At 41.7% G+C, this 25,482-nt stretch overlaps 2 protein-coding genes across 4 annotated transcripts in view; one reads left to right on the top strand and one right to left on the bottom strand.

Annotated features, from left to right (window-relative positions):
• The window catches only part of rims3 (regulating synaptic membrane exocytosis 3), a 32,180-nt gene extending 25,544 nt beyond the window's left edge, over nucleotides 1-6,636 (top strand). The window contains exon 6 of the mRNA XM_042213984.1: nucleotides 242-6,636. Coding sequence (XP_042069918.1) covers nucleotides 242-454 — 213 coding nt within the window. The 3' untranslated portion in view covers nucleotides 455-6,636. The remainder of the gene's footprint in view (nucleotides 1-241) is intronic.
• A 997-nt stretch (nucleotides 6,637-7,633) lies between these two features.
• Nucleotides 7,634-25,466, bottom strand: smap2 (small ArfGAP2). Of its 3 annotated transcripts, XM_042213983.1 has the most exons (10): nucleotides 25,286-25,466; nucleotides 25,002-25,173; nucleotides 13,941-14,074; nucleotides 12,595-12,759; nucleotides 12,384-12,443; nucleotides 11,615-11,672; nucleotides 11,222-11,379; nucleotides 10,948-11,128; nucleotides 10,407-10,849; nucleotides 7,634-10,328 (listed from the first exon to the last, which is right to left on the bottom strand). In XM_042213983.1, exons 2-10 carry the CDS (start codon nucleotides 25,105-25,107, stop codon nucleotides 10,203-10,205), a joined length of 1,431 nt encoding a protein of 476 aa, XP_042069917.1. In that variant the 5' UTR covers nucleotides 25,108-25,173; nucleotides 25,286-25,466; the 3' UTR covers nucleotides 7,634-10,202. The 3 variants fall into 3 exon arrangements, with proteins under 3 accessions (XP_042069917.1, XP_005948461.1, XP_005948460.1); XM_005948399.3 differs by having other exon boundaries at nucleotides 10,407-10,846; nucleotides 25,002-25,466; XM_005948398.3 differs by having other exon boundaries at nucleotides 25,002-25,466.
• Nucleotides 25,467-25,482: the final 16 nt, after the last annotated feature.

Consider the following 25,482-nt stretch of genomic DNA (forward strand, 5'->3'; position numbering starts at 1 on the left):
TTTCTTTTGATCCCGAACACCCCAAATAATTGATTTTACGCTGTCTTTGCTGGTCTCACAGGTTTAAACTGGGTGATACTGAAAGTTCTTATGCACCAATCAAAAACTTCATAGGACTTATAATTATTGAGTTAGTAAATTTTTTGTATGAAAAATAGATTTGGGGTCTGCCAGTAGCTGAGAAGTCTCCACAGCACTGGAAATCAGTAAAAAAAAAAATTTGCTGTCATTTCTCCTCCAGGTAATAGTGTGGGGGGATTATGGGCGTATGGACCACAAGTGCTTCATGGGAATGGCCCAAATCCTCCTGGAGGACTTGGACCTGTCTGCCACAGTCAGCGGCTGGTATAAGCTGTTCCCTACCTCCTCCCTGGCAGACCCCAGCATCGGACCCCTCACCCGACGCCTCTCTCAGTCCTCCCTGGAGAGCGCCACCAGCCCTTCATGCACCTAGACACCCAGAATACATACACACACGCGCGCGCAAGGCAGAGTCACGCAGACACAGGCGCACGTACTGTATATACACGACGACTATGTAAGTGCAAAGCCAGGTAGGCATACATACACAAAGCGATGCATCCGTGCAGGAAGACACACTTGACATACACACAAATACCTGATCCCAGCCACATTGACACACATGCACTCTCAACATGCTGCCATAGTCTTTACTGGAATATCCTCTCGACTGTCCGTTCACACTCTCACCCAACGCTCAGTGTTTACTGGCAAAACGATTAGCAGATCCAAAACGGGAGAGGGCGTAATTTACCTGAACATGTAGCATTTTTCCACCCACCTGTTTCCAACATCTCATACCACGAAAACCAGGATTCACCGGGTGTTCTGCAGTCCAAGATTTTCCGTGGCACAGCTCATCCCAGGGCACATCCTGATGCCAGTTTCTAAACTCTCTATGCCAAACTAAGAAAAAAAACTTTATTTTTTAAACCAAAGCAATTGTTATTGTTGTTAATATTACTATTATAAGTAGTAGGTGAACTAGTATACAATATAAAATATGGATATGTAGCAGAGTCAATGACTTAGATGTAATCCAAAAAAAAATAAAATAAAAAAATGACGATACACACACGCACGCGCACACACACAAGCTGGGCACGGGAGGCCAAACACATACACATACCTGGATAACAGGCTCGGATATTCACATAATGGCTATTATGTGAGGTAGCAACACTGCTATTCTATAATTTTCACAGGGCAGAGTTTATATATAGATATATATATATCAAAATAGATATATAGTTAAAAACTTACTTGTGTTTATATATATGTGTCAGCTGCATTCTGCATGTTTGCTTGCGAGACATTTTAAAGTGCTTAAACCTTTTTCATTTAGCTTGCTTTGACCAATGTGACAGCAGTGTAGTGCTGCTTTATTTTGTGCCGAGAAGGGAGCACACCGCACTGAGTTGGGGAGAAGGATGGGGCTGTGGTGATGGCGGAGCGAAGGGGTTGGCTGTCATCGCTATCTGCAGAAGACGAGAACAAAATAAGCCAGCCAGCGGACAAACACATTTATGATCCCTGCCTTCACCTTAGGCGTTCGGAGAAATGTGACCGCTTTGTAGCCCGTCCTCGCGTATTCTGGGGAAAGGGCCTCTACCAGCACCTGGACTTGTTCCAGCTTCCAGTTGAGTTCCCCATTTTTTTTCCCGTCCTACTTGATGAGGGATGTGGGGAGATGGCCAGCGTGCCTCTGCACCTCTCCTTTTCCGATCAAATGTAGCCGGTGTTGTGCCAAAAAATAAACTGTTGTAAATGGCCTTGCTGGCCTATAATCTGTGAAACATATGTCAAACCTGTTTCTCATGAATGATATCAAGTCCTTTTGAGCCACAAACAACATTCCTGTCACAAGATACATTCAGTTTTTGGCAAAGTGACTCTTATAAATCCTTTATTTATCTAGCTAAGAAGTGTCATTTACATTATAAATGCCTTATTGTAATAGAAATCCAGCCAAGAGGGCAACAGAAATTGCAACAAATATAGCATAAATGTTTTAGAAAAGCCAGAAGAGACTGGATTGATTATAATGTAGGTGCAAATAATACACAATCATAATAAGAAGCTTTCAAAACAGGTAGTTTCTTCATTTTGTATATAAGCCCTTCAGAAATCCAATAGACTCTGTAGTCTGTTTACCAATATAAGCCAAGAGATTATACATAAAAAACACACAGGACCATCGGGAATGACTTTTTGGGACAACACCGGAAACATTAACATGCGCACAGCTTGTGAAACCTTTAACCCTCCTAACTTTCCCTTTGACGCTAACTAAACCTCTTTTAAATGTGTCAGCGTGAATTGAATTTCTTTGCGATAGCCGACTATTATGTCAGCACTACATTTACTAGCGTACCTGCCATATGGTGGTTTTACTTGTTTCAGGTGCAAACGTGGCAGTGACACATTTCCAGCACTCTCGTTTTATATTTCCCGTCAGGCGGCGTGTTTGCGTTTTCTTTAAATAGCACTTTACTGTAAAATATTCACGCTGAGCACGCAGCGGTTGACTGCTTCTTCTTTTTATTTTCGTTTGCATTTTTATTTGGTCACACTGCGCTGCGCAATTGTTTTGAATTGCAGCATGGAAATGTAAGTCGAGTGCACTAGAACAGCTGATCCAGGTGACTTCTGCTGCCGGATTTAGACTTCTTGAAGGCTTTTAACCTTGTTCAGCCACCTTTTCCCATTTACATTTCCTCTGAGTCCGCTTTGCACTAACTATAAGGGTGTTTGCAGAAAAAAATCAACAAAACAGTTAAAGGTGTGATGATAATGGAGTCTTCACTGGCAGCAGAGGGACTAGCATCCAAATTAAGCTACTGCTTTCTTACTGGTTTATTTAAGGTGCAGATGTCTTGGGGGGGGGGGGGAGGGTTTATTTTATTTTTTTCTGACCAACATCAATCCTTGTATATATTTCTCATACATGAACACGGGCAAAGGCGCTAACAGAGATCATATTTTGAAGAGGTGCAAAGACACAGTCTCGAGTTCCTCTCTTAAAAGCTTCTGCGTGTTTATGAGCTCTGAATTTGCTTTTATCACCACCTCATTTATTCCTCTCTCCTCATCTTTCTGCAAAAAAAAAGGGAAAATGCGAGGTTTTTTTTAGTCTCGCAGCACCTCAGAACAACACAATTCACGTTTCAATGCTTTTTGAACTTTGGATAAACTAAAGGGATATCTGGCATTCTTGAATTTTTGGGAGGATGATTTATGATGTTTATTTTTAATCCTCCTATCATATGTATACAAAATGTTTTCTTTGTTAAAGAGGTGTTGTCATTTGTTTTATGGTTCGGAGCTATTCCTTGCTGGATCTGTACTTGTATGGTCCCGCCTAGGAAGTAATTTCATGTATTGATTTGTTTTCTTGAGACAGCTGGCATGTTATACAAATATGGGAAAAAAAAGGAATAAGAATCCTCAAAAAACAAGATAATGAAATTTATAGATCTGTGTAACTTCCCTGCTGATTGTTCCACTCCTTGGTAAACTATCAAAATACTGTTGAAAATGTGTTTTGGAGCTTTTATGAGACTGCGTGTGTATGTGTGTCCCTGTGCTATATATCAATCATCCTCAAAGCATTACCCATTCTAATGATTGAATAGATGCAAAGAAATGTATTATATATCTTATAAGAAAGGCAGGATTAGCCAAAACTTGCCCAAATCCTTTGATTCTTGCAACCTAGAGGATAAGTTTGAAATATTGCCTTTGTTTAAAGTGTAGTGCGGGTGTATGTCTTTTAGAGAGATGCATTTAGTGTGTTAGTGTGATGCATAATGAGCGACAGGGCAGCAAGGTGTGAGTGGATCAGAGTTTTCAGATATGAACGCCAACGTTAACTTTGAACTTTCTCTTTACCTTACATTTAAAGGAAAAAAAAATTATATATAAACTGTAGTGTCACCTGATCATTGTGCATTGTCTCACACAAGGTCATTTGATTTATTTGGACACACAATTAACAAAAAAAGGGGGTCGAAGCCTCATTAGCAGCAGGGATGACGGGACGGAGATCAAGCAGGTTGCCAGTCTTCGTGCTTTTGTGGAGCTGAGTGACGCGTAGACTGTTTTCGTTTTCTTTTTGTCAACGTGAAGGTGTCCAGATGCATGAAGTCGACACGGCTCAGGTGACATTTGAATGGAGAGGCTGCCAATGCTCAGAATGTAAAACCCCACAAACTTGCTATAAAAAAAAGCATATTTTTAACCCAAAAAATGTATTGTGTGTAACGCATCTTAATAACACATACCTGAGTCATAGTTTGTGCACTATATCGAAATATAGTATTATATGTATTTTATTTTTCTAAGGACAGAGGTATTATTCAGAGAAGGAGGACAGCGTGGGCAAAACCCGCCTTTTAGCTTTTTTTGCAAAAAAACGAGGGCTTGTTCAGTTTACAATGGCCTTACTTTGCGTAGGAAACGTTGCTTCACTCTTGTAGCACACAGCTGAAAGTTTTGAACAAATGTATTTTGCTTGAGATATTGTACCGAAGTTCTCTATGTGTATATGTATAGTTTTATGAATGTATTTCTAAACCCTAACACCGAGGAGGAGTGTAACTCTTTTTCGTCATCTTGTTTGCTATACTGTCTCTTCTGGAGACTTTCCGGGGACCCCGCCTGCACCCAATCAGGCGGCCCCTACTTTTACTGTACTGTAATACTGTATGTCTTATGATTTGTGTTTTAAAGGAACAGCTCTGTGTTTGTAAACAAGCATGAATTCCGTCTGGCGAGATGCGGTTATTTTATTTATTTCAATCGCCAAGATGGGTTTTGAGCAGAAGGGTTTGCCCTCCCCCCGCCCCCAACCCTTTGTCTATCAAGCTGATGGAATTATTATATTTGTATTTTGATCTAGGAAATATTTGCCGCATGGTTACTCTGATCTTTGCATTTCTGACCTTGTATTTAACCTTTAATGATGGTTTGATCACGATGAGACCAACAAGCGACAGCGGTGGGGGCAATCAGACCCAGAACAGCATCCAGAGAGATGCAAAAGAACTTTTATGATTAAAAACACTGTTATCTTGCAGTAGCATGAGCCAAGCCTTACATTTTATGATGTTTTTCTTCTGGCAATAAACATTGGCTGTAGCATTTGCTGTCGTGGGCGCCTTCGCCCACGGCTTCACTCTCTCTCTCTCTCTCTCTCTCTGTCTCTCTCTCTCTCTCTCTCTCTCGTGACCCCAGAGCTGAGCATGTGGCGCCAGAAAGTGATTTCCGGTATTCGCCCAAAAAGTGATTAGCCTAATTTGTGTGAAAAATATATCGGACTTATTTCTCATGAATGATATTAAGTCATTTTGAGCCAGAAAGAAGTTCCCCTTCAAAAGGTAGAAGCTTGAATCAGTTTTTTTTGGCAAAGTGACTGTTATATTTCCTTTATATATTCGGGTAAAAAGTCTCATTGACATTAAAAATGTCTTTTTCAAGAGAGATCTGGCCGAGAGGGCGTCAAATATAACATCACAGTTCTTGAAACACACTATAAGGGACCAAAAGGCAATGAAAAACCAGTTATTTCTTTATTTATATTTGACCCCTTCATACATCTACAGTCTATTTACCGATATGAGTAAAGATATTAGACATCAAAGAAACTCGTGGAAACATCAGAAATCACTTTCTGGCTTTTGGCACAACACTGGTATCAGTTGAGCTACCATAAATAAGATAAAAGTGTAACCATAAATTTAAGCGCTGGTATAAGTTTAACAAAGCATGCAGTGCATTGTGATTTACTGCTGTATGACAGTAGAGTTCGTGATCAACAAGTTTAATTTTCTCTTCGACGTTGCATTCCAGACACATGCATTCCAGGTGTTTGATTTGCCAGCGTTACAGCTGTCCATGAGAACAAACACAGACATTGCCGTTGACCTGACGGCCTCAGTTCGTTTGTCTTCTTCCACGTCTATGTCAGCGATCACAGCACAAGTTTTGCTTTGTAACCTTTCTGTCCTTTTTCGCCGTCTGTCAGATTGTATTAGGGCCATAGTAGCTCCCCTCCCTGCTATCAAGGCAAACCTCATCTTATCAAGCCTAGGAAAGCACAGAACACAACCCAAACTAATGGTTTAACTAATATTTAAATGGACCACAATCACATTCCCAAAGCACATGTAGTAGACTCGATGCCTCTTTTTCCCTGCAAATTGCGGATTCATCATCCCAGTTCAATTGGAATAGCTGTTTTGGTAAATGAGGGTTTGTCTTTTCTGAACAGGCCTTAAACGTTCCACCAAGATGCAAAACAAAGGATAGCGTAGCTGCCTGGCTGATGAAAGGATGTGGTTTATGGCAAAGATGAAGGAAAAAACAAAACAAAGGGAGCTGTAATTTTATACCTGTGCTTTGTAAATGTTTTCTATGTGCAGTATTTGATAATGTAAAACTGGTATTTTTGTGGTTTGTACGCTGCAAAATTGATTACTTAAGGTGCACGTAGTTTTGTAAGAAAATAGAACCAAACTGAGGAGAAAAGGAAAAAAAACAATGGGATTCAGAAGCCTGTATTTGCATGCCCTTTGACATCTGGACGCAAAGTCAATAAAGTTTATTTGAATCACAGACATTCGTTCTCCGTGTCTTCACTTTTCTAATGCAGGTCGTGCATTCTTTGTGTATCTTTGATGAATCTTTGTTCAAGTCACGTAAAAGAAGAGCTGCATTCTTCCCGATGGCCACCAGGGGGCACTTCCTCCCTATGGAAAAAGAAGTTAAACGTATAAAAGTCTATGAGGAAAAAAACACCATTAATGACCTCAGCAAACACCTTTCTCTTGGTTATATGGCCTCAGTTGCTACTTTCACACATTTTTAATACAACAAGATGCTCATTTTTATAAATTATGATCTCAGTTAGATTAAAATGGACAAAGAAGTAGGTCACACAACAAAGCATATGAGTCAGCCACACATGAACATGTATGGCCACTAGTGGGCAGTAGAAACAAGCTTTATAGTATTGCACAGTTGCACTTTTAGTTGATTTTGAGAGCCTACAAGGAAACCATTTACTACTGTTTAAGTCATGCACATGCAGAGCAACATTAATGTGTCTATACTCAAACTACCTTGAGCTTCGTGACCTGTACATGAGGCCAGAAAAAAATTACTAACAAACTTCCACAGTAGTATTAAACATCTGTGCAGCCACTCCTTTTTTTGTTGACAGCAGTCAAGCAGAATAGGCAATTTTCTGCAGAATGCAAACAATTCATGCAGAAGAATCGTGTGAACAGGCATTTGCGTGGTTTAATAGTGTAAGAAATAACGAAAAGGGACTAAAGACAAAGCCCAGCAATGAACACAACAAACAAAACAACATAAAATTTAATGAAAACAATATTTATTTGCATGTTTTCACGGGGACAATTATCATATGTCACATATACATTGTTAAATTTTATTGAAATTGTGTAAAGTGGGGCAAAGCATGTGGAAAAGAAAAACTAATATACAGAACATGTTTAAGAAACATAATATACAGCGATATTCTGATAAAGAATTAAAATATACAGTATCTTGATCGACAAGTACGTACAAAGTTACATTCCTTTATTCGTTTTTATTTCACTGAAAAAATATTGGACCAAAAAAAAAAAAGTAGCCTGATCACAAACGGAAAAGCTCAGGTGAGGCCTTAGCGTCCACAGAGGTGGACTTGCATTGCCTTTCCAGAAGCTTTTGTTGACTGACAGATTTGCTGTTGCTGTGCTGGATGTGCTCTCTCTTATATAAATGTTGCTCTCAGTGGAGAAGGTGACTGCTGCTGTCACACTGTTGTGAAATAAGTCCTTATATGCTGCACATAGGCACCTCCTATATTGCTGCCACTCACATTAAAAGCAGCATCTTACCAGCTTAACACAAGTGTCAAATAAAATTAAAATAACAGAAACACAGCATTTCCATAAGCATTCATCAGAAAAGGCAGATTTAGCAACACTTTTAAGAGAAATCGGGGCACAGAGATGGTTTGTGTGAGAGGAGCGTACAAGCATCAGCTAAAACAGATGTGACAGATTGCGGATGTACAATCGCTTTATGCTTCACGATGTGGTTTGGCCAGCTTGTTGAATACTCTCATCCCCTCTCAAAAAGAAAAAAAACTGTTTGCCCCCAATGTAAAGGTGAGGCCGTTACAGCAAAACTGGAAACCCACAGGATGCCATCGAGCACAGACGTTCGAGAGACACAAGGTGTACGTTTCTAGACGAGGAATATATAAAAAACAAAAACACATCGAAACACAAGTGCGCGCGATCAAACGAGTCAACCGAGATCACATTCAGAGCACATGTTTTACCCATTTTTTTTATTGGTTTTTTGTCAGTCTTTATCAAAGACTTTGTCAGAGGGAGAAACATTCAGAGAGACACATTCGCAAATCTTAACAAACATACAGTACAGTACATACAATCAGAGCTAGATACACATTCTTTTCATGCAATTCAGTGGAAGCATCTGAAACCCGGCTGACCTTCACCTTGAAGTTTTCCGTCTCTACTCCCACTTCTCTGTTCACCTCCTATTTACAGACATTCAACGTTATTTGAGGCCACTAATGCACCAGGTAGATTCTTAACTGGAGGTGTGCGGGTGCTGATGACACTGCATGCAAAATTATTTCTTTCTTCTTCTTTTTTTTTTTTTTTTTTTTTTAAGTGTCCTACCCTTGGTGAAAGAACAGCACAGTGAAGACAGTGATGCTGGACTGCTGAATTGCTGTTTTTTTTTTTCTATTAATCACTAGTTAAGTGGTTGAACAGGAAAAAGCATACAGGAATACTGTCCACTTACAGTAAAGCTAGTGTTGATCTTTGGTCTCCCAAAATATGGTTTTGGACTTTTGACATTTGAAGATTAAAGATTCTAAAAGAAGCCCTCTAGATATTCAGATGAAGACATCAATATTACGGGCTGTGTAGGTAGGATTTGTTGCTTGAATTAAATATTGTTAGATGAGTAGAATTTCTAGATATATGTGGCTAAAAATGGTTATGCGTATTTGTCTTCTGCATGCAGCATGAAGGGACTATTAGGCTAGCCTAGCTTTTATATTTTTTAATGATTATTAAGTGAATTAGCAGCAGCTCATCTCACTTATGTGAAAATATACTTTTCACATAAATCTCGAACTTGAAATTGGCTGAATAAAGTTGTAGCTGCTACACTTTGCAAATATGGCTGCTGTTAAAATGTAGCTATGTCTACGGTGGCCCTGAGAGGTCACATGCACTGCAACTGTAGAAAACACCAACAAAACATTAAAATTTTGCAAAAGCTCCACAGAAGTTGATTAAAACATAAGAGACATAGAAAAAAAAAAATTCTGACAAAACACAATGGACACTGTAGGTACATGGTTGCTGTTAGCCGTTTACTGTTAGCTGTTAGCCAAAAACATTTTTGTTGTGTTTTGTTTGATTTTTTTCTGTTAGCTTCTCCAGTGTTTTTCTTTCTATTTCCATTGGGTTTTATTGAACTTCCATTATGTTTTGTGCGCTTTTGCACCATTTTTCATTTTTGCTGGTGTTTTATTAGGCAGCAGTGTGTTTGACCTCTCAGGGCCACTGTATATATCATCACTAAATGTCGCCCCATCAGTTGGGTAAATACTGGTAATGTAGGGCGTAAAGTATGAGCCACCTATTTAGGTTGCCAGATTATATATCTCGGTCTATTTTAGCTTTTAAAGCTAGGCTAACCCCAATGCCAACCCCAGTGCCATCTGATTAAATATGAAACAGTGCAATTCTGCAGCTGCTTGATACCCTCATAATGTTTCTGCACACAAGCTCTCTCTCATAAAGGCTGGGCAGAAAGAAAGCTCTGGAATCCTAACCAGTGGCCTCAGAACCGCCTTGTCGTAGTCGTCATATGAAAAGGTCCTGAAGGCAAACATGGAAATCTGCAGAACATGGCTATGCATGAGACGGCAAGAGGAAGCGTGGCCAGAGAGGAGAGAGAGAGGTAGTAGTGGTTTCTCAAACCTTCTTCTTCTTCTCCACCTCAGTCTCCTCCTCCTCCTCCCTTGCATCAGAAAATGTTTAATGGAGAGTCTGATCCACGTCGTTTCTCTTCTCCTTTTGTGGGTCGTTGGTGCTCCATCGAATCTCAGATAGACAAGCTCATTTCCACACGTGCGCTGTCATGTGTGCCGAACTTGGAGCTGCTGAACCTCCCATTTGTTGACCACTGTGTCCCATCATACCGCTGGTGTTGTAAAGATTCATGCCGGCCATGTGCTGAGTCATCTGAAGGGCACAAAATGAACTTTAGCAACGGATCCACTCCTCTCCAAACTTTCAAAACCGCAAAAAACAAACACACACCTGACTGATGTTCCACTGTAGCTGCTGGGCTTGCTGGACTCCGTAAGTCTGCTGCTGGGGTAATGCGGGCAAACCCCCAACCTGCTGCTGCTGCCCCATCATCCCACTTTGTTGCTGTCCTATAATGCTGTTCTGCTGCTGTACCATCATTCCAGTTTGCTGCTGTCCCATCATTCCTGTCATGTAGGGCGACGGCACAACGCCGCTAGGCTGAGCGGTGACACCCTGAGCGCCCATTAAGCCATTCTGCTGCCCCATCATGCAGTTCTGCTGAATTCCAATCATGCTGTTTTGTGGCACTGCCATCACCCCGCTCTGTTGCTGCCCCATCATGGCCATCTGTGATGTCATCATAGTGCCTCCCATTCCCCCTGCCTGGGCTAAAGAATGGTATGGACCATACGGGTGCGTTGGATATCCCATTTGGTTCATGTACAAGCCTGCTGAGAGCAATCACAGACACCAATAACGATGAGCAGACTATCACCGTGTCAACATCCAGATCTGGACCACATCTGACAGAAATCTTATAAACTCTTACCATGTGCAGCCATACTGCTGGCATGTACCGAGGGAGTGGAGGCGTACAGGGAAAGAATGGAGTCCTTGGATAGTTTCTTGACAGTGCCCTCCTCTGCTTTGGGTGCTGCGTCTAAGAACAAGCTCAGATTCTCAGGCACTGAGGCAGTCACTCTGCTCTGAGGCATGGTGCTGGAAACAGACTGGACCGACACAAGGCAAAGATGAAAGTCTGTCTGAATGTACGCAAATAAAAACTCAGCAGCTTATAGCATGTACAGTGTGTTGTCTACTACCGTGCTTTTTGTAGAGGAAGCAGGGGAGGGGGCTGCGAGGGAGCTGAAGAGATCCAGGGCAGAGTGTGCAAGGGCTGTGTTAGACACCACTGGGCTCTCATTACTGTCTGGAACACATCCTCCACCATTAGACACCACAGGGCTTGGAGCTGGGGCATCTAATAGAGGTAATGATGATAACAACCGTTTCAGGTATCCACGTTCAAAGCAGCTCATCTAATTAAGATTCAGCTTTCTGTCCTAAAATAGATGCCTGGCATGTTTATTTGCTTTTTAGGTGCAGACTTGCAACATAAAGCAGTTCTATATTAAGACAGCAGTTTCCTGGTGTGCTAATATTTTGGACTCTGTGTTAGTGTAAGCGCATGCGTGCAGGTGCATAAGGCAGAATACCTAGTCCAAGCAGGTCTGTGACAGACTGGGAATCTGTCTTTGGGCTGACGTCCTTTTTCTGTCACAACAGAGAAAATCAGTGTAATTAATGCAACAATTCTGCACTGGCGAATGAGTCTGTCTGCCGATTCTTTTACTCTTCACACTCACTAGTGGTATAACATGACTGTTCCATTCAAGTCACCACAATAAAAGTTACCAGCTTTTCTCTGCCTTTTGTTGACGCCTTTTCAAATACAGGGATGACCTGTATTTGATAATTAAGTTCAACAAGAATGTTCTACAATATGCATCATCTGTCCAGATGCTAAAATGTTTATATCACTTCAATTCAATTTTATTTATATAGCATCAAATCACAACAGTTGACTCAAGTTGTTTTGTTTTGTAAGGTACAGAGTTTACAAAAATACAGAGAAAACCCCAAAAAATCAGACAACCTCCTATCGGTGCCAGCCAAGCACCTGGCGACAGTGTGAAGGAAAAACTCCCTTTTAACAGGAAGAAACCTCTGGTAGAACCAGGCTCAGGGAGGGGCAACCATCTCTGGCAACCGGTTGGGGGTTAGCTTTTTTAAAAAATGTTGTTCAGGCTTGAAGACAGGGAGTGTGGTTGCGACGATTGACTACTACTGCATTAGACTTTGGTTGCCTCTTGATTTTTTTTTTAATCAATTTAGCAACTTAACAATATAATAAACAAAACCAAGATAACAAAGGCCAAAATGGAATCTCTGGTCTATGATATGAACATGGAATGATGCACCTACCAATTTCATCTTCTCAAATACAACTGGCTCCTTTGGGATGTTGTCACAACTCTTTTCTTTCTGCACAAAGAAAAGAAGTGGTTTGGTTTGACGACACTCAAGGTTGGTCGAGGGTAGCAGGAAAGTAAGAGAAATTCACTCTCCAAACCTGTTCCGCAGATTCTGCTGGAGACACAAGAACAAGCACGTGGATCTGTTTGTGTGGACTCACCCTGAGCATCTGGATGTCAATGACTTTATCCATGTATTTCTTCTTTTCGTATTTGTCCCTAATAAAGATCTCGGCAGCCTGGTCTGTCTCGGGACGCTGGAAGCACTCGGGTAAAAAAGCCTCGTAGAGCCGTTTGGCCTTGGCATTTCCCATCTCTTGAACACACTGGGGATACCAACGGAGAACAAAATAACTGACACATTGCAAAGAAATCTAGTAATGTTCAAATGCAATATCCAAGGTGTCCTTGTTAAAGTGTGGTTATATGAAAAAGCAGGATTCTTACAGTGAGAGCTGTAGAGAACTAAAGAAAAAGTGCTGACCAAAGAAATCCCCTCACACTGAGAAGCATCACGCTGACTGACTTGTCTATCAGACCAGACGAGATGAGCTGCATACTAAAGAGAAAGAGGCTACTCGGAGGTGGAAAATCCTCAGTTATACTGTATGTGAAAATACCAACTGCCAGATAAAATAAGCATATATACATACATATATATACATATATACATTACTAAATTACAAAAAATTATGTTGTTGTTTATTTTCTATCCATCTCTATATTGCATGGAAATCTATTTTATTTAAAGGTTTTACTTTCTGAAAGATTTTCACAAAAGAAGCAACAGCTTAGAATTTTGGGAAAACAGGTGTTTTCTTGTTAACAGTCTTATGCAATGAACAATACCACCTATTTTAAAATTTAACTTAAAAATCTAAAGATACAACCAGCACATTTCATCTGTGTTGCTTTACCATAAAGACTCAAAACAGAGTCAGCCAAACATGTCTGACCATTTTAAAACAAACTCACTGATTAACACAATAATCTTATTTACTTCAACTTTTAAGTAACAAGTTTAAAAATGAACAGTAGTGGTTTTTCTCGATCTTATGCTAAGCTAATTGATTGATTGTGATTTGGATTATATCCACAGTATACCGCCCCCCGCCCCGCCCCGCCCCCCATTACGCATGTTTTACTGGGTCATAATGCATCCCCTTAGTTTATCCTCTATCTGAAATAAGCTGTCTCTTTAATGTGCCACTCCTTAATAAACAACCTTCTTCTGATTGGATGCCCCTCACTTGGCTTCCACAAACAGAACCCATGCCTTGTAAGCCACTTTCTAGTCTAAAATGACCATACAAGGAAATTTCAGCCAGGCTAGTGTCAGTTAAGCTAATTAGAGAAACTTGAAAAACAAACAGACAACCAAAAAACATAAGAAAGCCAACATTTATAGCGTTTAATAATCAGGGACAGTTCAAAATATTTAACCCAATATTTAAAAGCTTTTGGGTTTTTTAGTGGTTATGAAACTTTCATAGTGAAGACCACTGACCTGGACTTGCTCCTGCGTCCACTGATCCAGGTTGACAGACTTGACCTTGGAGATGTGAACCCCCAGGTTTCGATGGATACCAGCACAGCGGATACAGATGAAGATGCCCAAATTCCAGGATGCCCATCGTGGACCTGGAAGAGCAACGGGGGGGGAATGAAATTTAGAGGAGAGGAGAGAGTCTTCGCAGAGGAGCGATGCAAGGAGGTGGTGATAAGCCAAGCTAAACGTATAAAAGAGATTTAGGTTAAACAAGAAAGAGGGCTAAGTGAGTAGACTAGAGAAACATGAGGGAAAAAAACAATTAATTTTAGACCAATTATAAAGAGACAAGTCTGAAACCTCAATTATGAGTCTGAACTCAGCAGGGAACACATCTAATCCTGTGTAACTCATGCGGTGGCCTAACACATAATAGGATCCAATACGAGAGTTAGCCTACATAACTGAGAGGCGAGAGGAGGAGTACAAAGTCCCACAAACACGCACCTCACACACACAAGCAATCACACACACTCAGGGCCTGGATACCTGCAGGGATGATTACTCATTTGATCAAGAGCCTGTGTGTGTGGGAGCACTGTGATCTGAGCCAAATGTATGGATCCACTCAGATTTTGTGGAGACCTGTTTATTGCTTATGCTGCATATGTTTTAGCTTAAAAGCATGCTTGCAAATCTTCCTTCTATATTCAGAACATAAAAGAAATAAAAACATCATAGATGAGATCGTTATTTATTTATTTTTGCTCAAGATATGCAACCATCCTCTTTGGGGACTGCACTCAGCTTCAAAGATAATATTTGTGCTGCTCTTACATCTTTACCATATCTCCCTCCTCCTCTTTCCTTGCCTCCATCTCTTTCTGCGACTCTCTGCCTCCACTTCTCCAAACCATCTCTGCTGTGAGTCCCTGCAACCCTGCTGCCACAGGTCCGTGCACTGTGGCCTTCACGCCACTAGGGGGAAGAGCAGCTTTTCGATTTGGATTTCTCCTCTTCTGGCAGATATAGGCATTGTGCAGAGCTTAAGAAAAGGCCATTCTATGCAAATGAAAGGGGAAGTCGAGTTTGAGAAGGGAAAAACACGCAGCGCCTTCCTCTTTTCCTCTGAGAAAAACACTGCAATGAATAGGCTCCTTCTTGAATCCTACTAGAATTCTGTTTGCACTATTAAGAGTTAGTTTTCAGTTTTCTCCATCTTTTTAAACTGCGAATCACAAATGCAAAAAACACCATGTGCACTGGTCTTCCTCACTGTCTAGCTGCAGCATTAGCTGTCTACTGGCTAATAATAGTAGAATTACTCTGCAAAGCCTGCTTAGCCACTGTACACGCCGACACAGACACAGAGAAAGACAGAGACGCTGTCAATAGTGTTGAAGTCCCTGAACACTGGAATTAGTTTGTCCTTCTCATCTCTTATTCTAATGCTCCCTCTGTGCTCTAGCCGCCATTTCTTATCTTTCTCACTACGGCTGCCTCCCTCATGTTCTCCTTTGTCTGCTTATATCTCTTTCACACCAGTTCCATTTCTTCCTTTCTGTTTATTTTCTGCCCTCATGTTTTCTGCGATTTGTGGGAATGCTTTTTCCATTTGCATATTGAAAAGTTTCTCCTTTTTTTTTATAGCAATGCACAGTTTTGACTGATGTCTCTACAAAAAAATAGGCGAGTCTATAATAACAATTAGATCAGCTGTCATGAAACATAGTTTAGGTGCTCCTGATGTTCAGAAGATGAATCATAGCTGACCTGACCTCTTCTCAGTCATCATTATGAGGCTGATGTCTGTGCTTTTAGCTGAAATGTCTTCGAAATTATGGCATGCGTTACAATAGCTTAACTTTGCTTTAACAGGCAGAGCCCAACCACTATACGTTTGTATTTTGTCCCTTTAGACACACAAACATAGATTTCCCTAACATCTGTTACGTGTAACTCTTTATTTACTCATTTGGCCTCGTTTGTCTGACTCTCCTCGGATGGTTGTTTGGTTGTTATGTTGCCAGCAGGGAAGCTGTAGAGTGCCGTCTGGTAGACAAACTATGCAATGTAAATCCCCAAAAGTTGATTCTGTCATTTGGACGTAGCGTTTTCAGCGGGAGAAACGTTTCATCACTCATCCAAGTGACTTCTTCAGTCTCAGCTGACTGCAGGTTTCCCCAATCTTATAGACACCTACAGGCCAGTGGACACTCTTTCAATGATGAGGATGTACAAATCCTGGAAAGGGAGGAACGCTGGTGTGAGCGCAGAGTCATACGAAAAGGGAAAGACCATCTCTGAATGAGGAGGGGGCCTAAGGTTACATCTTTCTCCATTCTACAATGCTGTGATTCCAGCCATTCCCCAACTCTGTGAATGGTACTCACGGCCATGGATCAATTGTCTTTGATCAATGAGCTTTGATCAGTGGTTGTTGATCAATGGTCATGAGAATTTGCATAATTATGATGAAGGTGCCCTCCCAGCCCATTGTTCCTTCAGTGGGCTGGTTTCAGTCATTATGCAAATGTACGGTTTATAAGATTGGGGAAACCTGCAGTCAGCTGAGACTGAAGAAGTCACTTGGATGAGTGACGAAATGTTTCTCCCGCTGAAAACGCTACGTCCAGATGAACAGAATCAACTTTTGGGGATTTACTTACCTGGATGATATGCAATGTAAACATTGATAAATTAGTCAGGTTTGATCAGGAAGTCATAATGTGTAAAATGACAATATTGTGTTCAAGTAACTCAAAGTTGGTGGGTCCTTAGTAAACAGAACCCACTTTGAGCAGCCAAAAGAAGAAGTTTATTGGTGTGGCCCTTTACAACAGTCCCAGTTTCTCATGTCGCCCCTTGGGAAAATTAATTCCCAACCCCTGCTTAAGGGAGGTAGCCAGCCACCTATGTGACTGGAGCATGCATGTCCACTAGTAATTGACAGTGAACAACCTCCCACCTTTTCTTTCTTGATTAACGGAATTACACTAAAATTCAGCTGTAATTTCTATTTATTGTCAATTAGGAAACACTTGTCCTCGCTTACTTCTGTGTTACACTGTAACACAACTCAAAACCGCACACCCCTCTGAAACCTTAAGATGTAACAAACGCCGTAACAAACTACTGGAGTGGACATGAGGGAACGGAGAAATATGTTTCTGTCATGGCTGGTACAGCATTCAAAATAATTAATAACACATAATGCACCATGCACAAGCATGAATACTAGTAACAGTGTTGGCCACTTACAGTGGCTTGCAAAAGTATTCGGCCCCCTTGACCTTTCCCACATTTTGTCACATTACAGCCACAAACATAAATCAATTTTATTGGAATTCCACGTGAAAGACCAACACAAAGTGGTGTACACGTGAGAAGTGGAACGAAAATCATACGTGATTCCAAACATTTTTTACAAATAAATAACTGCAAAGTGGGGTGTGCGTAATTATTCAGCCCCCTGAGTCAATACTTTGTAGAACCACCTTTTGCTGCAATTACAGCTGCCAGTCTTTTAGGGTCTGTCTCTACCAGCTTTGCACATCTAGAGACTGAAATCCTTGCCCATTCTTCTTTGCAAAACAGCTCCAGCTCAGTCAGATTAGATGGACAGTGTTTGTGAACAGCAGTTTTCAGATCTTGCCACAGATTCTCGATTGGATCTAGACACCAGACAGGTCAGGGATAAAGTTATTGAGAAATTTGAAGCAGGCTTAGGCTACAGAAAGATTTCCCAAGCCTTGAACGTCCCACGGAGCACTGTTCAAGCCATCATTCAGAAATGGAAGGAGTATGGCACAACTGTAAACCTACCAAGACAAGGCCGTCCGCCTAAACTTACAGGCCGAACAAGGAGAGCGCTAATCAGAAATGCAGCCAAGAGGCCCATGGTGACTCTGGACGAGCTGCAGAGATCTACAGCTCAGGTGGGGGAATCTGTCCATAGGGCAACTATTAGTTGTGCACCGCACAAAGTTGGCCTTTTGCAAAGAAGAATGGGCAAGGATTTCAGTCTCTAGATGTGCAAAGCTGGTAGAGACATACCCTAAAAGACTGGCAGCTGTAATTGCAGCAAAAGGTGGTTCTACAAAGTATTGACTCAGGGGGCTGAATAATTACGCACACCCCACTTTGCAGTTATTTATTTGTAAAAAATGTTTGGAATCATGTATGATTTTCGTTCCACTTCTCACGTGTACACCGCTTTGTATTGGTCTTTCACGTGGAATTCCGATAAAACTGATTCATGTTTGTGGCTGTAATGTGACAAAACGTGGAAAAGTTCAAGGGGGCCGAATACGTTTGCAAGCCACTGTATGTAGGTCATAGGCTCTACAAAGATTCACCACAAAAGTCCAAATCAGCCTTTACATGCTAAACCGATAAACATACCCAGTAAAAATCAGCACCGTCACTGTTAGCATCTTGACGTTAGCACTTAGCTAAAAGCGCTGTTATACAGTTCAACTGAGCTGCTAGCATGGCTTCAGAGTCCTTTTTCCATACACTGCCTGTTATTTTTCTCCCCTCATGCGAAGGTTTAATCTGCTTCCAGCTGGGTATTATGAATGTTTGGAGTCATGGTCCTCAGGTGTGCACAGGAGTGCGCTGATCCGGTGAGCCGGGGGAGCAGAAAGAGCACACAGATGAAGGCTACATTTAAGGCAGATCACACCTGCACACCACAGAGAAGCAGCCTTCTCTTGTTCCAATCAATGCTATGCTTGAGTAAGAACCCATATGCAGTGCGTCTGTCCGGCAGCACTGCACACCTACAGGTGCTTTGAACAGATATACAAGGAAGTAGGTGGAGGAGACGTCTAAAAAGGGAAGAAAAGATTGAACCAACGATCCCTATGAATCACTTTTTCTTTGTGGCTGGCATCACAGTGAGTGTAGACTGCTCCACCGTTCACCAGCAGCAGTGAATACATGTCCTCTTTTCTTGATGTGATCAAAAGAGCAAATGCCAACATCATTTAAAGGTCTAATTAAATTCTCCAGGTCTGACTAATAAGTCCCTTTCTCAGTTTTTACACGGAAAAGCATCCAAAAGCAGAGACAACTGATGAATCACCCTGGCAAAACTAAATAAATAATTAAATTTAAAAAATGGCTGTGGTCATGGTTGTGAAACACGCAGGCTGAAGCACATTAGGGGTGGAGAAGGCAGAGCCACAGCGAGAGCCAAAAACAGAGACAAGCAGGAGGGGATTTTTATAGTCATCAAATGGTGGACTTTAGACGTCCTGCTGGGGTGTAACGGGGGGTATGATGAGCAGAGAGCGCACACAGAGATCTGTAATGAACTTCGCTGTCATTTACACACACGTATTTGAATGCTTTTCCATACCATTTCTGGCGACTTGGTCATTAACTTCTCATCTTAAACACATCTCTGTTAAAAACCCTGTCTGAATCCTTACAGTTCCAAACACACAGGTGCACACGTTACACAAATACACTGGTCCACCGACTCTCACACACATACACACTTGTTCATGAGCAGGTACATATGGTCCATTAGCCTACATCCCACAAGGATAAATGGTGCTCTCTGCATGTACCCAGTTAATCCCACGGAGCATCTCAGCCATCAGTGGATCCCATGCCCTGCTCCGCCGCCACACAAAACACACGCTCATGCATACACCCCTTTGTCCCTTACTCTCTAGCCCATTAGCATCTAAACCAATCCAGATACCCTGGAGCCACCCAGTGACCCAATCTGAACCAAGCAGATGGAACCTATTGATAATTTACAAAAGGCACACCCACCATCTGTGTTACCATGCAAACATCATGACTGTGATCCTGCAGGTGAGTAATTGAGGTCGAACAGTGTTACATATAAAAAGATGAGTAAGGCAGTCCAAATTTTTAGTCCTGCTTTTATGTCTTTTTTAATCTTATTGCCCACATATTGTTTTTATCCCCTGAAATGTTACAAGGTTATTGTGCTGAGTAGTCATCTGTGTTATTTGCTTAGCTATTAGAGCAATCCCCTACACCAAGATAACCACTATCTATAGAACTAAAACGCATCCTTAAACCAATTTATCACCCGGTGAAACAGTAACAGCACAATTCATGTGACATAACTTACCTTTGAGGAGCTCACAGCTATATGATTTTTAGGTTTTTAATAACTGCTCTCTTTAAGCTGCTCCTGACATTTTGTCTGCTTCCTGTGCGGCCAATTCACAGATAAAAACCCCAGCAGACTGACGTGTGACCTTATTATACTTTTGTGTCTTTTTCCTACATGGTTGTATAAGTCCAAACGGGCAACTCAGGGGCCACGAGAAAAGTCGTGTTTAGGATAGTCTTACGGAGGGGCAATATCTTTATGTTTTATCCTATAAATTGTTACAGTGGTCAGTGCTCATGTTAAAAATGGCCAAAGTTTCAATGTACAAGAACTCTCTAAGAGCCCAGCTCAGCCTCAGACTGATTTTCTTTTCACTCGTTCTGTGTTTATACACCACTTTGCATTTAATCATTAATCTCTGGCTCTCCTCCACAGTGTATCTTTTGTCCTGTGTCTCCATCCTCTCACCCCCAGCCAGTCTTGGCAGATGGCTGCAGCTCCTTGAGCTTGGTTGTGCCGGAGGTTTCTTCCTGCTAAAACGACACTTTTTCCTTCCCACTATTGCTTGCCGATTGCTAAGCTGGCGCTTACATATTCAGCATTCTTAAAGGGATAGTTCACACCAAAAGCAAATGTATGGGTTTTTCCTCTGTTTTGATATTCTGTGTTAATAAAGTTAACTAGTTTTGGTGATGTTAGCTGTGCCTTCTTTTCATTATAATGGAAATACATGGTTAAAAACTGCTTACTAACTCAACAGTAGCATCTTTTTCCAGAAATCGTGACCCATTTACTCCAAAACACTACGGTGAGCAGTTTCTGGTATGAGTCCTTTTCTTGGTAAGGAAGCATGCAGCTGACAACATTACAGCTCAGCTGAGGAAGGACTCCCTTAATGTTTACATCCTGTCACGCTGTCACTAGCACGAGACGCGTGTGTCCTCCTGCGCAGTGATACGATTTGCAGGTGTAAAAGCAGGATCAGGGTTGTTAAAAAGGGACCCAGCAGCTTATTTGTCCCAAAGCCCTTTGCAGCTTAATCTGGCCATCGCTGTGTATTAGAGAGTTGTGCGCACAGCAATGTAGCACGGTGCCACCCTCTCTCTGGTACTGAGGCTCTGTACTTTGTGCCAGCCAAGGACACACGCGCAAACAAACACACACCGACACACACGTCCAATAACCTTCTTCTCTGAATGGAAATCTCTGCTGACTTCTCATTGGATGAGATTAAAAAGGGTCCGAGGGGAGGAGGGGACTGAGAGCTCATGGTAGAGGTAGACAGCCTGGCATCATCAGGTGATATCACCACAGCAACCAGGGCCCAGCATGAGTAAACACAAGTACAATGGAGACAATAAGGGAGACATGCTTTTATGCTCATTCAAACACACATGCACACACATGCACGCACATGTACACAGCCCCTTGAGACTGAAGCCAGAGGTTGAAGTGTTGACTACATTATGCACCCTGCCTAACCCTCTGCCTCTCCCCCTGTCTCTTTATTATTTCCTGGCAGTATTAAGGATTTACTGGAGGGGTGTGACTTTATGAGGAAGTGGTAGAAATAAATAAACAAATAGCACACAAAGTCATTCAGCCCAGAGAAACAGACAGAGACAGGAAGTTTGCGGCGCACAGGCAGTAAGCTACAGTCGGAGAAAGAGATATTGTTAAGCGGCGCAGTATATAATAGACAGGGGAATGTCTGAGAGTGCTGCTGTTGTGTGTTTGCATTCGCTGAAATAAACACGTTCTTGGCTCCATACACCACACCACTTCCTCTCTGATCATCCTGAGAGAGGGAGGGAGGGAGGGAGAGAGGTAGGTGATGAACGTGCAACGGCAATCAGGTGCAAACAAGATTAGACCAAACCCCATCACGAGCCATATGGCCAAAAAAAAAAAAAAAAACCTGATAAGAGAGAGAGGGCAGGGGAGGGCACTAATGTGCTTGAGGTGTGCACTTGTGCGGCTGTGCACGACTCGAGTGTGTAGTCTGGAATCTGTACTTACAGTTTTGAGAAATGCACTACTCAGCAAAGAGGTAAAAAACACTCTGAGCATCAGCTCAGATCACAGAGTCAGCCAGGACTTTGTAACCTTTCAAAATAAAAGCTTTTTATAACAAAATAATATTTGCTGTTCTTTAAAACTGTATTCATATTTACTGGAAAAAAATGTATTTTGGAACAAAACATTATATTTTAAAAATCAAAAATAATAAGATCTGGCAACCTGTCCAGGGTGTACTCATGAATCACACAGTCACATGTCAGTCATTTTCTTTAAACCCATTGGTGGTTAATTCCCTTACTCGCCAGTGGTTATTTTTCCTGTTGCGACCACAATTCAAATTTTTACTGTCATCCCACGGTCACTGCTCGTCACATTGCTGCAAGAGCCTTCCTGTGTGGACACCCTTTTAGCAAATTGTACAAAGATTTTGTAATGTGTGAAATCTTGACGGAAAACATGTTTTTGTTCGTGTGTGTGGGTGTGGTTGGCAGGGATGTCGAGCTCTTACATTGAAAATCTAAAGAGTTCACACCAAGAGAGCCTTTGTGACCATGATTTTAATATGCAAGAAAAAGGAGAAATGTAGTAGTAATCAAACTTGTGTAGCTAACTTAAATACCCTTTCTCTCTCCACATGTGCCTGATTTGGGAGTAAAAAGTCATAAAATTAGCATCGTATTAGCATCACATATGCAAATATAATCTTCTAAGATATCATTTATTCTCTGTGCTTCTGAAGTCTGCGTCCGAGCCTTCAAACAGTATGTAAATAAGCTGCAGGAGCCCAATCATACTGTGCTGTTTTCAAACTGTCCACTGAGCAGTCACGAGTGTGTTTGCCTGAAGGCGAACAGCATCACTTCTAAATATCTTGTTTAAAAGAGCACCCAAAGGCAATAGGAACATTAACAAAACCCTGCGTTGTTGTATTCATAGATCTGGTGACTTATTCAGTTTAAATACAACTAAGACCTTGTGGTCACATGTCATCTTACTAAAGTAATGTACAAATGTGTTTTAAAAGGAAAAAAAATGTCTATCACAAATTAGATACAGTATTAACATCCTCCCAGGACAGATGATGTGCTGTACTGACTTGACAGCTGGAACTGATTTTTTCTAAAGCTTTAATTACACACTTGAACTTGTATAGACTTAGCTGACTATACAGTTTAGCCTATAGATGTTAGATTTTTTTATTAAGGCAAAACTTCGGTATTATTATAAAAAAAGGATACTAATATGCTCACTACTAAGTCTGTGTTTTTAGTCTTGGACTCTGCTAAATTAGCTTTGCATGAATCAGAGTTCAGAATAATCCTTATTTATCTTCATTTAGATCTTCCTATGTCTGAGACAAGCCAAATCTGATTGGTTGCCCCTTGTAAACAGAAGATTGACCATAAATTCTCTGGGTGAAAATACCTTGTTGATGTTGGAGGTTTGAGGAGAATGGCCAGACAGATTTAATGTTGAAACACAAAGAATCACTCGTTACAACCAAGGTATACAGAACAGCATCTCTGAAAGCACAACAAACTTTGAAGCAAATGTACTTCAAACCACAGAAGATCATACTGGGTGTAAATCCTGTCAGCTGAGAACAGGAAACTGAGGCTACAATTCATACAAGCTCACCACACATGGACAACAGAAGACGTAAACATGTTGCCCAGTCTGATGAATCGAGATCTCTACTGCAATATTTGGATGTTAGGGTCAGAGTTTGCTAGAAACAACATGAAAGCATGGATCCATCCTGCGTGGGGAATATTTTCATACCAACTAAGCATCGTTTAAATCACCACAGCCTACTAGAGTGCTGTTCCTGAGCATGTCCATCCCTTTATGACCCCAGTGTGCCCATCTTCTGATGGTTGCCTTTAATGTTTGCCAAGTGGTCAGTAACTTTCGTATATATAGTGAATACTCCCATTTTAAACTGGGGTCTGTCTACACATATCATTCTCAAAGTTTGTATTTACCAAGGGTGTCCTCCTGCGTTACAGTGATTTGTGTACACACAGCGCTTCCTTTCAAACATTTAGAGTCAGTGATGTTGATCTCGATAAGCCCAACACCGGCTGTATGCTCTACAGAATCCACCCACAAGGCCCACACAACATGCATGTAAACAAAAACATTCATTTTCCAGAAAAACATGCAAGAGCTCTTTAACCAACATAAGGAAACAGCCCCACGGCCTCATCAACTTGTTGATGGCTCATCCGAAAACCAAATAAAGAGCAACCTTTGAATAGTCTGTTTGTTGACTCAAGACTCTGACTGAGTGTATTTGCGACCAAAACACCAGTGTTTACCCACCCCTATGGCAAAAATAAAGGTTCAAGGCCTCCTTGAGGCTACACACAAATGAACACATAGAACACCTGACAGTCTGATTATGGTGATTCAGTGTATAAAAAAACAGCCTGGCTACACTACAATCAAGCAACTCAATAAGTCTCCTTGCTATATAGGTAATCACTGAGAATTGCAGCTCAGTGTTGTAAGAACATTGCAGTGCCTCTTTGTTAAGAGTTGGGTTTCACTGCCTGCTCCCAGTCTGCAAGAACAGTGTGTTCAGGGTGACTCAAAGTCAGCACAGGTGCCTTCAACTCCATCTCTGAGCGGCGATAACTGGAGTCATTTTCACTAATGAGCGCATTTTCTCACTTCATCCCGCCACGCAGTTCTCACCCTTTAAACCCTTTTTAGATCCTATTACTTGAGGTAGCTTGGCATGATGTAACTGCATGCCATGCTCCAGCCGTGTAAGGATGTGGCTCCACGTCTTTGCACCATAGTACAATGCAATTGGTCGAGGGATGATGAATGCAGTGCAGCATTTTTTTCCCAGCGTAGTAAACGATCAAAGAGGGTCGATTCAAGCGCCGGGCGCGCGCCTCGGGCACAAAACCCGGGGAAACATGACCCTGATGGAAATCACCTACCTTTCGATTCACAGTCAGCGCAGTATTTGTTCTCCTCCAGCGCCAGTAAAGAGTTGAGGACAGCCTGGTATCTGTCAACGTCTTTCACAGATTTGCCCGTCATCATCCTCCTCCACCACCACCACCAACACAACAGTTCCTGCGGTCTGTGCCGGCTATTGCCAAACGAGCCCTTAACAAAAAAAAAAAGGAAAGTGAGCACGGGCGATCTGCTCCGCCGTCCCTCTTCTTCCTCTTCCTCGCCGTGGAGCGCAGAGTTTGCTTCACGACGATGGGATGATTGCCTTTCAACCAACCAGCATGCGGCTTATTCGAGGTGAAAATACCCCCAATCAGGACGAAGAGGATGCCATGTGATGTCTGAGATTCAAAATGTGATGCTGACTTTGAAGCACATCTGTTACCTATCACTACTATATTCTCTCTGTGTGTGTGAACCCCCTTCCTCCGTCTTTCTCTCTCCCTCTCTCTTCCTCTCCCT

This window comes from Haplochromis burtoni, unplaced genomic scaffold (genome assembly GCF_018398535.1).
Source record: "Haplochromis burtoni strain Fernald_Lab_line unplaced genomic scaffold, NCSU_Asbu1 Contig_506, whole genome shotgun sequence".
Lineage (NCBI taxonomy): Eukaryota > Metazoa > Chordata > Actinopteri > Cichliformes > Cichlidae > Haplochromis > Haplochromis burtoni.